General features: G+C 39.5%; 1 protein-coding gene across 1 annotated transcript; it reads right to left on the minus strand.

Moving 5' to 3' along the window:
- Positions 1–309: 309 nt before the first annotated feature.
- LOC135335372 (uncharacterized) lies at positions 310–11,197 on the minus strand. The gene is made up of 18 exons (XM_064530847.1): positions 10,147–11,197; positions 9,840–10,088; positions 9,020–9,526; positions 8,646–8,921; positions 8,438–8,516; positions 8,137–8,390; positions 6,947–6,976; positions 6,562–6,807; positions 6,229–6,483; positions 4,990–5,493; positions 4,613–4,894; positions 3,641–3,719; positions 3,339–3,592; positions 1,860–2,036; positions 1,408–1,731; positions 989–1,197; positions 885–939; positions 310–821 (listed from the first exon to the last, which is right to left on the minus strand). Exons 1-18 carry the CDS (start codon positions 10,448–10,450, stop codon positions 778–780), a joined length of 4,128 nt encoding a protein of 1,375 aa, XP_064386917.1. The 5' UTR covers positions 10,451–11,197; the 3' UTR covers positions 310–777.
- Between the last annotated feature and the right edge of the window lie 2,333 nt (positions 11,198–13,530).

Consider the following 13,530-nt stretch of genomic DNA (forward strand, 5'->3'; position numbering starts at 1 on the left):
AGCCTTGATTATCCGAACCGATCATCCAAATTCTCGAATGTCTTAATGAGATTCGACCAAATTTATAGCCAACACCTACTTGAGTTACACCACCATTACATTTTTATTTTTATTTTTTATAATAATTCTGCAAATGCATGGATATACACTAGTAGCATATTATGGTAACCTAACGTGTCCTGTATATAGTACTTACAATAGTGTGTACAAACTAATATTATGCTATAATGCAAGTAACAGAGTACATTATTAATGTCTGTCAGGATGTTATATTCTTATACAGATTTAGACGGTAGATTTATTACCACGCACCTAATGACTATAAATAATTATGTGTATACGCTATTGGCAATCAAAAAGTGAATTGATGCAATTGAGTAAGTTCAATGTCACTGATACAAAAACACATGCAGCAAAAACATGTACAAAGTGGAACTGACCCATGCACTCCCTGCCTAAACTGTTCGTCTATTACACAACCCACTAGATATAATATTCTAGTTCATGGTTGAGCAATATTTAGTCATTTTGTGGATAATATTTTCGTGGTTGCTGCTTGCACTGCAGGTAAAGGTAGGCAAGGTCGCTTCATTCGTGGGTAAAATATTCGTGGTTAGACCTCCAAACACGAAAACCACGATATTTTGCTCCACGAAAATTACCCTCTATATACGGTATATAATAGCAGTCGTTTTTTAACCTGTAAAGAACCTCTTTCTTTAAATAAATTGCATAAACTACAATATTGAGGCCAAAACTGTACATTTTATGTATGATTCACTCATACAAAGGGCCAGTGGAATCTTCAGTATTCCTGCAACCTGTATAATGCATGGAACGATGCATTTAAAGTTATAATGTCAAAAATCACAACAAAAGCTTACCCAGTGGCACCAGCTCACTCCACCTCCCCTCTGCAGCTGACGTTTTGGCTCTCACCTGACATTATAGATATTTAATGTACTGCTATATAGATTTGTAGTCACACCTGCACCATGATGTTGTCAGTGCTGACTAGCCTGGTATCTTCAACGGCATGGAAAAGTTCTCTTCTTCCTTTAGACACTACCAGATCCGAACCAGACCCTTGAGGAGCGAATCTGACATCGTAGCCAGTAATCCTCCCATACGACCTTGTGGGAGTGGTCCAAACCACATTAGTGCAGAAACCAATCACCAGGGATGGGGCATTAGACCCTAAAAGAAAGGTAGAAATAGAATCGACAATTTTGTTCCTGATAATTACACAGAGCATTTTGCTCAGTACAACTATTGTACAAATATTAATGCATGGTAAGTTGCAGACAAGTTTTTGTAAATGTGTAGGATACTGGTAGGGATGTACGCAGGTGTGTTTACGTGTATTGCGCAAACATTTTCTAGAATGGTATCAGTCAAGTCACTTACTTGTATCCCCAGTCATGGTTACCACCTCACAGCTCCTGTTCTGTCTTCCCTCATCCTGATCACTCACTCCATTCTCAGTGATCACTCGGATGGTGTAGATGGTGAGTGGCCGCAGACCAGACACTGAATAGTCCACCAGGGCATCTTGTTTGACATACGGCCTGCTGTTGTGTTGAGTGAAGGTCTGGTTGTCCTCAGAGTAGAATATATTGTAGTAGAAGTCATCTCTCCCAGTGATCTCAGGCCTCTCCCAACGCACAGTGATTGTGTTACCTTGAGTTCTCTCAGCAACTACTTGCAAACTCTTACAGTTAACCGGAGGAGCTGTTGCATGCATGTATGGTGCAAAAATTTGCAAACTTTTATCAGTCAATTAATACTGCAGTACCCTATAAATTCATTCGAATACAAGAAAATGAGTACTTGAAATATGTGGGCTGAATACTCCTTACCTGAACACACAAAGTTGGGTCCCTCTAATTTTGTTCTGTAGTAGCCACGGAAACAGGTACACTTCATGATAATATTGAGATTTTTTCCAGAATTAAAGCTGTTTCCAGGACAAGGAACACAAGCACTCTCTCCAGTAGATAAGTCTGCTATATAGGTCCCCAATGGGCACCTGGGCACTGTGGGAAAATATATACTCATCTAAAGCAGTACCGTATTACTAGAATATTTTGCTGGTGAAAAACCTTTGCGAATGAGCCAAATCAGCAGAAATGTGGACCATTTGCGATCTAATATTGCGTTCTGGCAAGGATCGTGTGTATTTACTAGTAATAATTTAGGTTTTGTGGATTTTATTTGATCAACCATCACAAAGTTCGCAAATGTTTGATGCTCGCTAGTAATACCGTATACCAAGTCTGCATGTTATTGTACATAATTTACAATTACAAAATACAGCTTTAGTGCTGAGTAGGCCCTATTTCTTTTTCACCCATTATTCTATTCTTGAAAAATGTGTCATAAAAAACCTCATAAAAATTCCCCCAAAATGTGACATGTAATTAGAGACAACTTGAAATTAAGACGTAGAGATCAACATAAACCAGCACTGACACAAGACATAATTGATTCTCTCAATGTTATCTTGCTGACTTGAATTGATCCATAATATTCACCTTCAATTAACCACCATGAGAACGTCGTTATGCAAAAATGAAAAATGATAATGGACATTGTTGACACCTATTATGCTAAAATTATTCCGAGCATAATTTATCAGGGCCTAGTGCTGAGCCTTCGATGGATGCATACATCATGCAGCTACAATTATAAGACAAGTTATGATAAGTATTGAAAAACCAACCAACACATAATTATACACCGTGCAAGCGATATCTACATTGATTCCTAAACCATGCATGCATGCATGCAGGTAAGATATATCGAAAACTAATTATACAAATCCACGAATAATGATAACTTCGTCACTCACACTCATAATAAGAAAATGCTGTATCCACACAGAATCATTCGGAGAACAACAACCTAACCAACAACCAATGAAGTTACTGACAGCAGCGCAATTAGTTTACCAAATAAAGGCAATACCTTTGCAGGTGGTACAATTGAGGAAAGTTGTATACTGTATAATTATAGCCGGTTATTATTGAGGCACTAAATTCACGGATTGCTCAAACTAAACATTTCACGAATTTTATTTTAGAGGAAAGGACCACATCCCTACAGTAGAGAGGTCTTTCAACCGGAAGTAAACCAATTTTCGAGGCACTAAACTTTCGAGGGTCATTCCTCAAAAATTAGTGCCTCGAATATCCAGCTATACGGTGGATTGGTATAGCAATAGGAAATGGTTGCTTTTTTGCTCTCATGTGGTTTCAAGAAGTATTTGTTTCAAGTCAAGCACTTGGTTTCAAGAAGTATTTGTTTCAATTCAAGCACTTTGGCGGTTTTGCACTCACCAAACACTCGCACTTCTCTCTGCTCAGTTGCTTGCCCACAAGGACCTGGGTCCTTACTCAGTCGACAGCTGTAAGTTCCTTCGTCACCCATGTCCACACTCGACACAATCAGTGATCCATTGGCCATACTACCATCAGGAGCTGTGATTTCTAACGGAACCATTTCATTGTCATCAGTAGCGCAGTTTAGCTCAATTGTCTCCCCAACAAAGGCACAGAGAGTTACATTCTCAAGTCCTACCTGGTTGGTCAACCTGAATTATTACAGTAATTTAATGTTGAAGGTTATGCATAATGAATACCTGGAGCAGCCATTGTCCACCCGCGATGCAAAGAAAAACTCTTCTCTATATTGAGCAGTGAAAGTGACATCCTCCCTATCTGTAGAATTTAATTCGTATTACTAGTACTACAAGAGAAAAATTTGTAAATCAGCAGACCCTTTCTTTCTAATTTTTGTATTCTAGCAAAGATTGTACAGGTACCTGCATGTGTATAGGTTTTTTGTGATCTTATTTTTACAAAACGATCAACGCTCACAAAATTCGCATAAAGTAAAAAACGTAGTTCAATTTTATGGTACCAATCTACATAGCAATGATACCTAAGTGTACGCACACGCATGAGTTGTATTTAAGTACAGAAAGAAGGAGAGTAGACTTGCTAGAGAGTATAGAGAATGAGATTTGTATGAAATAGCACATACATTTTTGGTTAGAATTATAAGAACTCTTTTCTTTCCAAGAGTTGTTTCATGTGAGACTCTTATATAGCTACAGCCTAAGCTAGCTCTTCCGTACGTATATAGTTTTTATTCTCTGCATAATTATGCCAATAGTAGATCAGTTTGGATATATTATTATATTAACCGAATGTAGTCACACCCAATTCTGCATTCCTGAAGCGTAACATACCGTATAGGGCGAAATTTTCGAGGCACTTATATTTCGTGGAATGGCCTCCAAAAGTATTTCATTGCACAATGTTTGTGGAATGACTGCTTACCGGAAGCCACGCCTTTAATCTTTGCATGTTATAGCAGATAATTCAATTTTTGTTGGCTTAATTTTCGTGTAGGATTGCTAATCCATGAAATCAGTGAAACTTAAGCCCCTCGAAAAGTTCGCGCTATAATATGGTACATATATATACATACATACATACATGCATGCAAAGGTTTCAGAGATACGATGCAGTATTAATTAGTTGCCATTGCAATGAGGTCATAATTTATATAGATACTAGCTTACAAATTGTCATAAATATTCACTTACAGGCAACCATGGAGACAGCGATAGCTGGAATATGGCCAGAGTCTATAGCGGTACAAGTGTAGTTGTCTTTGTTGTCAGTAGTGAGCAGAGGTGAGGTGGACACAACTATACCAACACCATTCCTCCACTCGTAAAATACCTCTGACACACTCTGTCCGGTGCAGTTCAACATTATGATATCACCTTCAAGAATGCAAACAGTACACCCAACAGGGACAACATCACGGCTCTGTGGGAACTGAGTGTTCTCACTAGGGCAGACCTGAACATCTGGAGCAGAACCTGTAACAAGACAGACACTTACATTATACAACCATACCTGCACTGTATGTGACAGGATTAAGTATATAGGTACCAATAGGAATAGTACCACGCACAAATTCTGACGTTTGAAGTTGCCATGTCTGATCCAAATGTTTTGTTTGCCCCACAAGTCCAAGCTCCGACCACAGCCCGGTAAGCTGCCGCCCTTGATGCCTCAAGAGAGCCAAATAAAGGAGCAAAAGATGCATTAAACAGTGCAAAGTTCAATTGAATTGCACCTTGCAGACGACCAACAGTCGGAGTTCCAAGAACCGATTCTGGAAAGAAATATTGTGGCATCAATACCATACGATCCACTGACGCCGAAAAAAACTCCGTACTATCCACGATGTTTGGAGTACCAGTACTTATTTCTGAGTAGAGCAAGTCTCCATTAAGCGACCATGAACGGAATGGAACAGGAAAGGCTCGTGATATATTTAGAGGATTAGGTTGACCAGCATTGATTATGACGCAGAGAATAGTAACAGTTCCTCGGTAGTCAGGTGCAATACAAAAATCAGATCCTATTAAGTACTCGATTTCAGTGATCTCTCCCATTGTTACACTACTTGGATCTGCAAAATAACATTAAGAACTTATTCTCACAGTCATGAGGCATAATTATAGGAACATCAATTAATAACTGGCTATTTGAAGGGGATCGTTCACGAACGGAATGGAACAGGAAAGGCTCGTGATATATTTAGAGGATTAGGTTGACCAGCATTGATTACAAAAACCGGTACTTAATTCTGAGTAGAGAAAGTCTCCATTAAGCGACCACGAACGGAATGGAACAGGAAAGGCTCGTGATATATTTAGAGGATTAGGTTGACCAGCATTGAATACAAAAATCAGATCCTATTAAGGATCCTATTAAGGATCGATTTCAGCGTCCTCTCTCATATTAACAGAATATGCAAAACAACGTTGTGTAAATAAGAATTTAGTTTTCACATGAGACAAATTATTGAGCCTTGTGACCTCTGAGATCAAATGAAATTAATGCAGTGTGCCAGTATAGTTTGATGCACACTAATTATTGTAATTCAGCCAGAGAACAAAACTGCAAATAAACATTATTTTCAAGGCAACAAAGTAGTTATTACATCGCAATTCGTGCCACAAGCTGTTTATTGGCATGATATAGTAGATTGTGGGGCCTTTACTCATAGCCATGTATATTGCTACATAATATTATTACACTATACTTTGAAGAGGAGCATTTACATACTATATCTTTTTTACTCGACAGCCTAAACCCTGTAGTATGCATACAGTAGATGCGTGTGTAGCTAAACAAAACTTACTGTTGTCAGTAGCAACATCAAGAAAAGGAGGACCTCCAATAACTTGTAGGGAGGTATTAGCCAAGTGGCACTCTTCAAATTGCGTTCCACGGAAAAGGCAAACTTCACAAACGTACAAGCCATTGGAAGTTGATGCAGCACCTAGAACGAGAATCGTTTCAGTTATATTGAGCCATTCATTAAAGTATCCACCAATTCGCGTCAAGGGATCATTTCCAGATATCTCTGAAAGAGTACTTCCTGGAACAGGTTCTCCTACAAGAAACACGGTAAGACACTCATGCAAATTGTCATCAGAGTGATCATCTGCATATACGTACTGGAGCAACTCACCAGTGTCTACATCTCTCCTCTGGAACAACCATCTGATCGTTCCTCCAGGAAACCTCTGCAGCCAAGGAAGGCACCAGAAATTGGCATTGACATCCTCTTGTACAACAGCAAGAACTTCAGGATCATCAATTAGAATTATTACTGACTCCAAAGTCAAAGCAGCCAATTTGAGAAGCGCAGGATTTTGACCTAGCCTCAATAGTTGAATCTCAGGGCCTGACAGTGCAATGTTCCTTTGATCTATGACTGCAATAATAATCATAAAAAATTAATTAGTAAATGGTAGTTTTCGGCATGCATGCCGGGCTTGTACAATTATGTGGCTTGTACAATTATGTGAATGTATATGCAGCAATGAATGTGCATTTGTCAATCAGGAACTTACATGAACTTGGCATGCTTGGTCTTTCGAAATCTGTAGATATTATACAACCAGTATATAGTTCGTAAATAGGACTGGCAAAGCTACAAACAGCGCTACCCCCATGCATGTTCTTTCATGGACTATCAGTGTTCCATCTGTTATATCTCTACATGGAAAGGCTATATATACATCTGGAAACAGACTGCATGCATGCACAGCTATATAGTTATATATCTGCCTCAGTGCATGTGCGCATGCATGCATGCGAAAGTGAGGAATATGGTATGGATTTGCATTCGTTATCGAGTTATGGCTATAAATTAATAAAGGAGCTCATTCCTACCATGTTTTGTCTTCTTGAACTTCGACCCATAATTCATGCTAAGGGAATTTTCCCCACCAAAACATTTAAGAGGTGAAAAACTACTCCCAGAAAAAACAAAAGTGGTACCATACGACAAGGGTACCAAGAAGCCGAGCTGTGGGAAAGTCTAATATTATTGGTCATCAACGCAACTTCCAGCTCTGAATTTGATAGAGGAAGGGAACGAGCTTAAAGAGGAAGACTTGAGTTTGTTGGATCCTGAGAGACACGTACAGTTTAATGTGGCCGAGATCTTTTATGTCAATTCGCTAAGTATATACTGCTAACCTTATTCATTGTACTTAGATCAAAGGCTTTATCAGCTGCTTATGGATAGAATTACCGGTAGCACATTACAAGCAAGGAAATGTTTGGCTAGATGATAGTGATTCCACGATTGTATGCATATAGTAAGACGCGTCGCTCCATCGTCTCATTTGCTTCTGATACCACGTACTGCATGAGCCAATATATCTCGTGTTGGCTGCATTTATAATAACTACATATACCCCACTTGGGGTCTGTATTATAGCAACTCCATGGGTGGGGTTTAACTACCGTAAACTCCGTATCATAAACTCCCTTGCCTTGAGAGCGCACTAATTTTATACTAGATCTACACAGCTAAAAAGAAGTTTGACACTTGTTGACAAGGGCAAGACAGATGGGTGGGGCTCACTAAACACCCAGGAAGGCTGGAGAAAGGGTGGGACATGACAAGTTAGTACGAAGAGCTAGAAGCTTAGCACTGGCTACAAACTGTACGGTATACAGACATGCTTTTTGTTCGTTTTTAATAGTTTTTGAGGCTGTTAGCTAGTTGTATCCAATGTAGTTTTGTACTTACCAAATACTCGCACTTCTCTCTGCTCAGTTGCTTGCCCACAAGGACCTGGGTCATTGCTCAGTCGACAGCTGTAAGTGCCTTCGTCACCCATGTCCACACTTGACACAATCAGTGATCCAGTGGCCATACTCCCATCAGGAGCTGTGATTTCTAACGGAACCATTGCATTGTCATCAGTAGTGCAGTTTAGCTCAAGCGTCTCCCCAACGAATACACAGATAGCTATATTCTCAAGTCCTACCTGGTTGCTCAACCTGAATAATGAAGGCTATATGTATGTATGAACCAGGAAATGCAATACCTTGAGCAGCCATTGTCCATCTGGAGCACAGACAAAAAATCTTCTGCAATTTGAGCAGTGAAGGTGACAATATCCCTATCTGTAGAGTTGAGTGATGCATGCATTAAAATAAAATAGCATAGCAGCTAATGCGTATGGCAATAATGATATTATCTTAATATACTACTAAATGTCAGTCAAAACTGACACAAGAAAATCACTCACTTACAGACAACCATGGAGACAGCGATTGTTGGGGTATGGTCTAAGTTTGTAGCCGTACACGTGTAGTTGTCATTAGTGCGAGTAATGAGCAAAGGTGAGGTAGACACGACTAGATCAGCACTGTTCTTCCACTCGTAAAATACTTTTGTAGAGCTCTGTGCGGTGCAGTCCAACCTTATAATATCACCTTCCGGAATGCAAACAGTACACCCAACAGGGACAACATCACCAATCCGTGAAAACTGAGTGCGAGAGCAGACCTGAATATCAGGAGCGGCACCTGTAACAAGACAGACATTCATTTATACAACTTTGACACACCAGGTTAGATATACAGACGGGTTCAACACCCGATAGGAATTGTACCACGTTACGTACAAATTCTGATGTTTGAAGTTGCCATGTCTGATCCAAATGTGTTGTTTGCCCGACAAGTCCAAGCTCCAACCACCGCCCGGTAAGCTGCCTTCCTTGCTAGTTCAAGTGTGGTAAATGGAGGAATCAGTACTGCATTATACAGGTCGAATTCCAATTGAATTGCACCTTGCAGACGACCCACACTCGGAGTTCTAAGTATCGTTTCTGGACAAAAATATTGTGGCATCAACACCCTACGTTCCACTGGCATCAAATAAAAGTCTATGTTATCCTCAATGTTTGGAAAAGTGGTACTTAATTTTGAGTAGAGTAAGTCTTCATTAAGTGACCATGAACGGAATGGAACAGGAAAGGCTCGCGATACATTCAGGACATTGTCTGATTCAGCATTGACTATTTGGCAGAGAATAGTAACAGTTCCTCGGAAGTTTGGTTCTATGCAAAAATCAGATCCTATCTTGTACTCGATATCAGCTGTGAGTCCCGTACCAGTTACACTAAAAGGATCTGAAAAAACAAATTGCGTGAATAAGAACTTATTCTCACACGAGACAAACAAATAACTGACTACCTATACCGTATATAATTATAGCACAACATTTTCTAGGGGCTTTGTTTTCGTGAGTTAGCAATCCTCTGCGAAAATTAGGTCCATGAAATTCTTGCTAACAGAAGACACAATGTCACATTTTACTCAATGTAGAGGCCATTCCATGAAATTTAAGTGCCTCGAAAATTTCGCACTATTATACGGTATTTCATAACCATGCACGTTAATAGATGCTAATAGATGCGTGTGTTAATATAAACCAAAACTTACTGTTGTCAGTAGCAACATCAAGAATAGGAGGACCTCCAATAAATTGCAGAGAGGTGTTAGCGAAGTGACACTCTTCAAATTGCGTTCCACGGAAAAGGCAAACTTCACAAATATACAAGCCATTGGAAGTTGATGCAGCGCCTACACTGAGAAGCGTTTTTGTTATATTGAGCCATTCATTAAAGTCTCCACCAATTATTTGGTGTCGATCATCAGGTGAGACGGGAGCAAGGACATCATTTGGCGCTCCTGCAGTGAAAAGTGATAGATATAATTATGGCTAGCTATTATATAGCATTCATCTCACCAGTGAGTACATCTCTCCTCTGGAACAACCATCTGATCGATCCTCCAGGAAACCTCTGCAGCCAAGGAAGGCACCAGAAATTGGCATTGACATCCTCTTGTACAACAGCAAGAACTTCAGGGCCATCAATTACTATTGTTACTGTTTCCAGAGTCATCGCAGCGTATTGGAGAAGCTCAGGATTTTGACCTAGCCTCAATCGTCTGAATTCAGGTCCTGACAGTGCAATGTTCCTTTGGCCTATGACGCTTGTTACTGCGACAACGCCAAGCAACAGCGTTAGATGAAGCACCTTGGCGACCATGGCTGAAAGCAGAAAAAGGGCAACAAATGTATTCTAGCTACAAATTCAGGGTATCACCACACTTGTAAATATCTCTCACAAAACAATGGCAATCCAGTCCTTGTCATTGTTCATGTTCAGGGGTTTTTTCTTGCCACGAAATAGGAAGTTAGGGTGACCAGACAACTATACCACAAAAACATTATTTCAAAACAGGCATATATAGCGGTGCTAAGGAATTGTTATTTAACATGAGATATACCCTGTCACTCTTCTATATAACCATAATTATTTAGCCTATATATATATAGTTATTATTAGTCTAATAATAATTATGAAAACCGTTTCTTATTCACCTCCAAATAATTCTGGCGGGTGGTCACAGTAATTACTATATGAACACCCACACCATTAGACTCAGTACGACAATCGGGCTTATTTCCAACACAGTTTTATAGGAGAATGCCTCCAGTTCGCGCTCCAGTTTCTTGCCCCAAGTCAGCACAGCAATGAGCAATGATTGCTATAATTATAAGACTAGTATACAAAACTAATAAAACACTTTCTACAATCATCTCTCTCATGCAAATCCCAGTTTCCAGCAAGCCACATCGGCATCAGTTAAGTTCCAGTCATAATCACAGCCATGCATTAGTACCACCAGCAAGTCTTATATCTCCGACACTGCAGGTGTCATCAAGATAAAGACGGCTATATGGAGCAGACAGTGTCATATGTTATCAGGGGATTTGTCGAAGGTAAGCGCTCGATCATGTGTTTTAGCGGACTGTACATGTACACCTATATACTGTTGCTGTATGTATATATATACACATATATATTAGTAAAACCAGTAGGTTTTACATAGGATTGGCAGTGGGTTTGCCCGTGTTTAGCAATATTTCAATTATTTTGACTTGTGTTCAAACTGTTCTATCTCTGCAGGGAAAGGCCACATCAAGAAACTGGCTGAACAGATAGTTTATTTAGCCTTTTCTCTCTTTGTATCTCTCATTTCATAATCCATAAACATTTTAATGAATGATTATTTTTATTTTAAAAAATTGCACTATTTCGACGTTTCACCGCTCTTTGTCTGACTGACTAAGTAAGTAAGTAAGTAAGTTTCTTGCCCAGCATTTACTCCAAGTACAGCAATCTCCAGGACATTCTGCACAGGGTTTCCAAACGACTACAACCTGGATTAGAAAGCGCTTCTTCAGATTTGCGATTGCTTCCACGAGGCAGACCTCTCAGTCTCTATTTCTCTTACCTAGACAATTCTGCCATCTTTAATGACTCAGCAATTGCGGTGTGGCCAATAATAATAGATAGGCGTGGCTAATAAACCGTGCGCCTAAAATCAGTGCAGCAGTGCTTTTCCAGAGCCTGAGGTGTTGCTTTTCTTCACACTGTTCAGCTCTAGCTCCCTTTCTCTGACAGGCATGCTATATGCACTGGCTAGATATCATGCTCTTAAAATGGCTGTCATTTAATACTGATTTGCAAATCCAACATATCAAGCAATATTACTCATTACTATAATTATTAGTCCAGAGATATTCTAGAAGATATCTGATTAGTTCTGTCTTCTCTTCTTGAACTTCTGTACTGCCTCTTGACGTTCCACTTATGCATGTCATGATACGTAAACTGTACTGAAAAAGAAAGGGAATCTGACTAGAAAAACATTTGCAATGTGAAAAATTGCTAGGATTGGCCAGGGGAACCACAAAAAAGCGTGGGAACAAGAAATCAGACGAGAGCATAACTCCAATCCGTTACAACGTCATGAACATGTACAATACATAGTATATTAAATAATAGACTGTGTTCCAGATCCACCTATCAGCTTCCATCCACCACATCATTCCATGCAGTCACCAGTACGGTCCGTGCATGTTACTACGCATGGATGGACTGTGTGTACCTGTGCTCAACACTGCATGTATTAGGAACATCAATTTATCACAAATCATCATGATTGTGTGCCCCACATTCTAAAATGGATGTATAATAAATATATATAGGGATTGGTCATCACTCCACCAGTAAAAATTGCGTGGCTATTGGCTGGGAAAACATGGGAAAACTACCAGTACATGTGATTGACGTTGTAACGGATTGGAGTTATGCTCTCGTCTGATTTCTTGTTCCCACGCTTTTTTGTGGTTCCCCTGGCCAATCCTAGCAATTTTTCACATTGCAAATGTTTTTCTAGTCGGATTATATACAGCAACAGTAGGTGTACATGTACATGCAGTACTGAATCATACGATGCATTAAATAAACCCCCCAAAATAGTAGTGTATTTAAATGTATTTAAATAAAGTTTTGCTCCCTAATTATTATTATGCAAGAGAGACACACTTCGCAACAGTAAAATAGTATTATTATACTTGATACTTCTCGATTAACTGTAATACAATTGCAAGCCAACTGAGTGTTATAAAGAAACCATGTCACAAGGGCAGGCTATATAAATATCTACCCTCAGCTAGTGTCCCTCAGGCTGCATAGTAGGAGAAAAAATGGCTATACTAATTCCCAGACAACTGGCCGTCATCGACACCCTTAATACGTAGGATAAATTGTTACTCAATAAAATCGCCACTCTACTAAAGTTTATGAAATTTTAAAATATGGTGTAGGGACGAGGGTAATTCCTCATGCCGTAAACCCACCAAGTAAGGCCCTGGAAAAAAGAGTTGCGATAGAGAGCAGTCCTGACACCACCTATATAATAGATGCAGCAGTCCAGTACATTATAGGGGAAGGACTGCATTATCATGAATATTAATTTCAGGCATTTCAGTAATACAAATTTTAGCTCCATCGCAATAAATCACTCAACTACTGATTCTTTTACCTGTTAATCCACTGGTGTTAGCGCCAGAAGAATAATTTATTATACCACCTTCCAAACTAAGCACAGGACAGGCATCTGCGAAAAATAAACACATTCACACAATGTGCTGTCTAAAACCATATACGGCAAGCAGAACGTTAGTTCCATTATTCTATACTTTTGAATCACTCATTCATCAAAATGTTACAAGTGGTACCAGCTCACTTCACCTTCCATCTACATGCAGCTGTCG

This window comes from Halichondria panicea, chromosome 4, assembly GCF_963675165.1.
Source record: "Halichondria panicea chromosome 4, odHalPani1.1, whole genome shotgun sequence".
NCBI classification, from domain to species: Eukaryota; Metazoa; Porifera; class Demospongiae; order Suberitida; family Halichondriidae; genus Halichondria; species Halichondria panicea.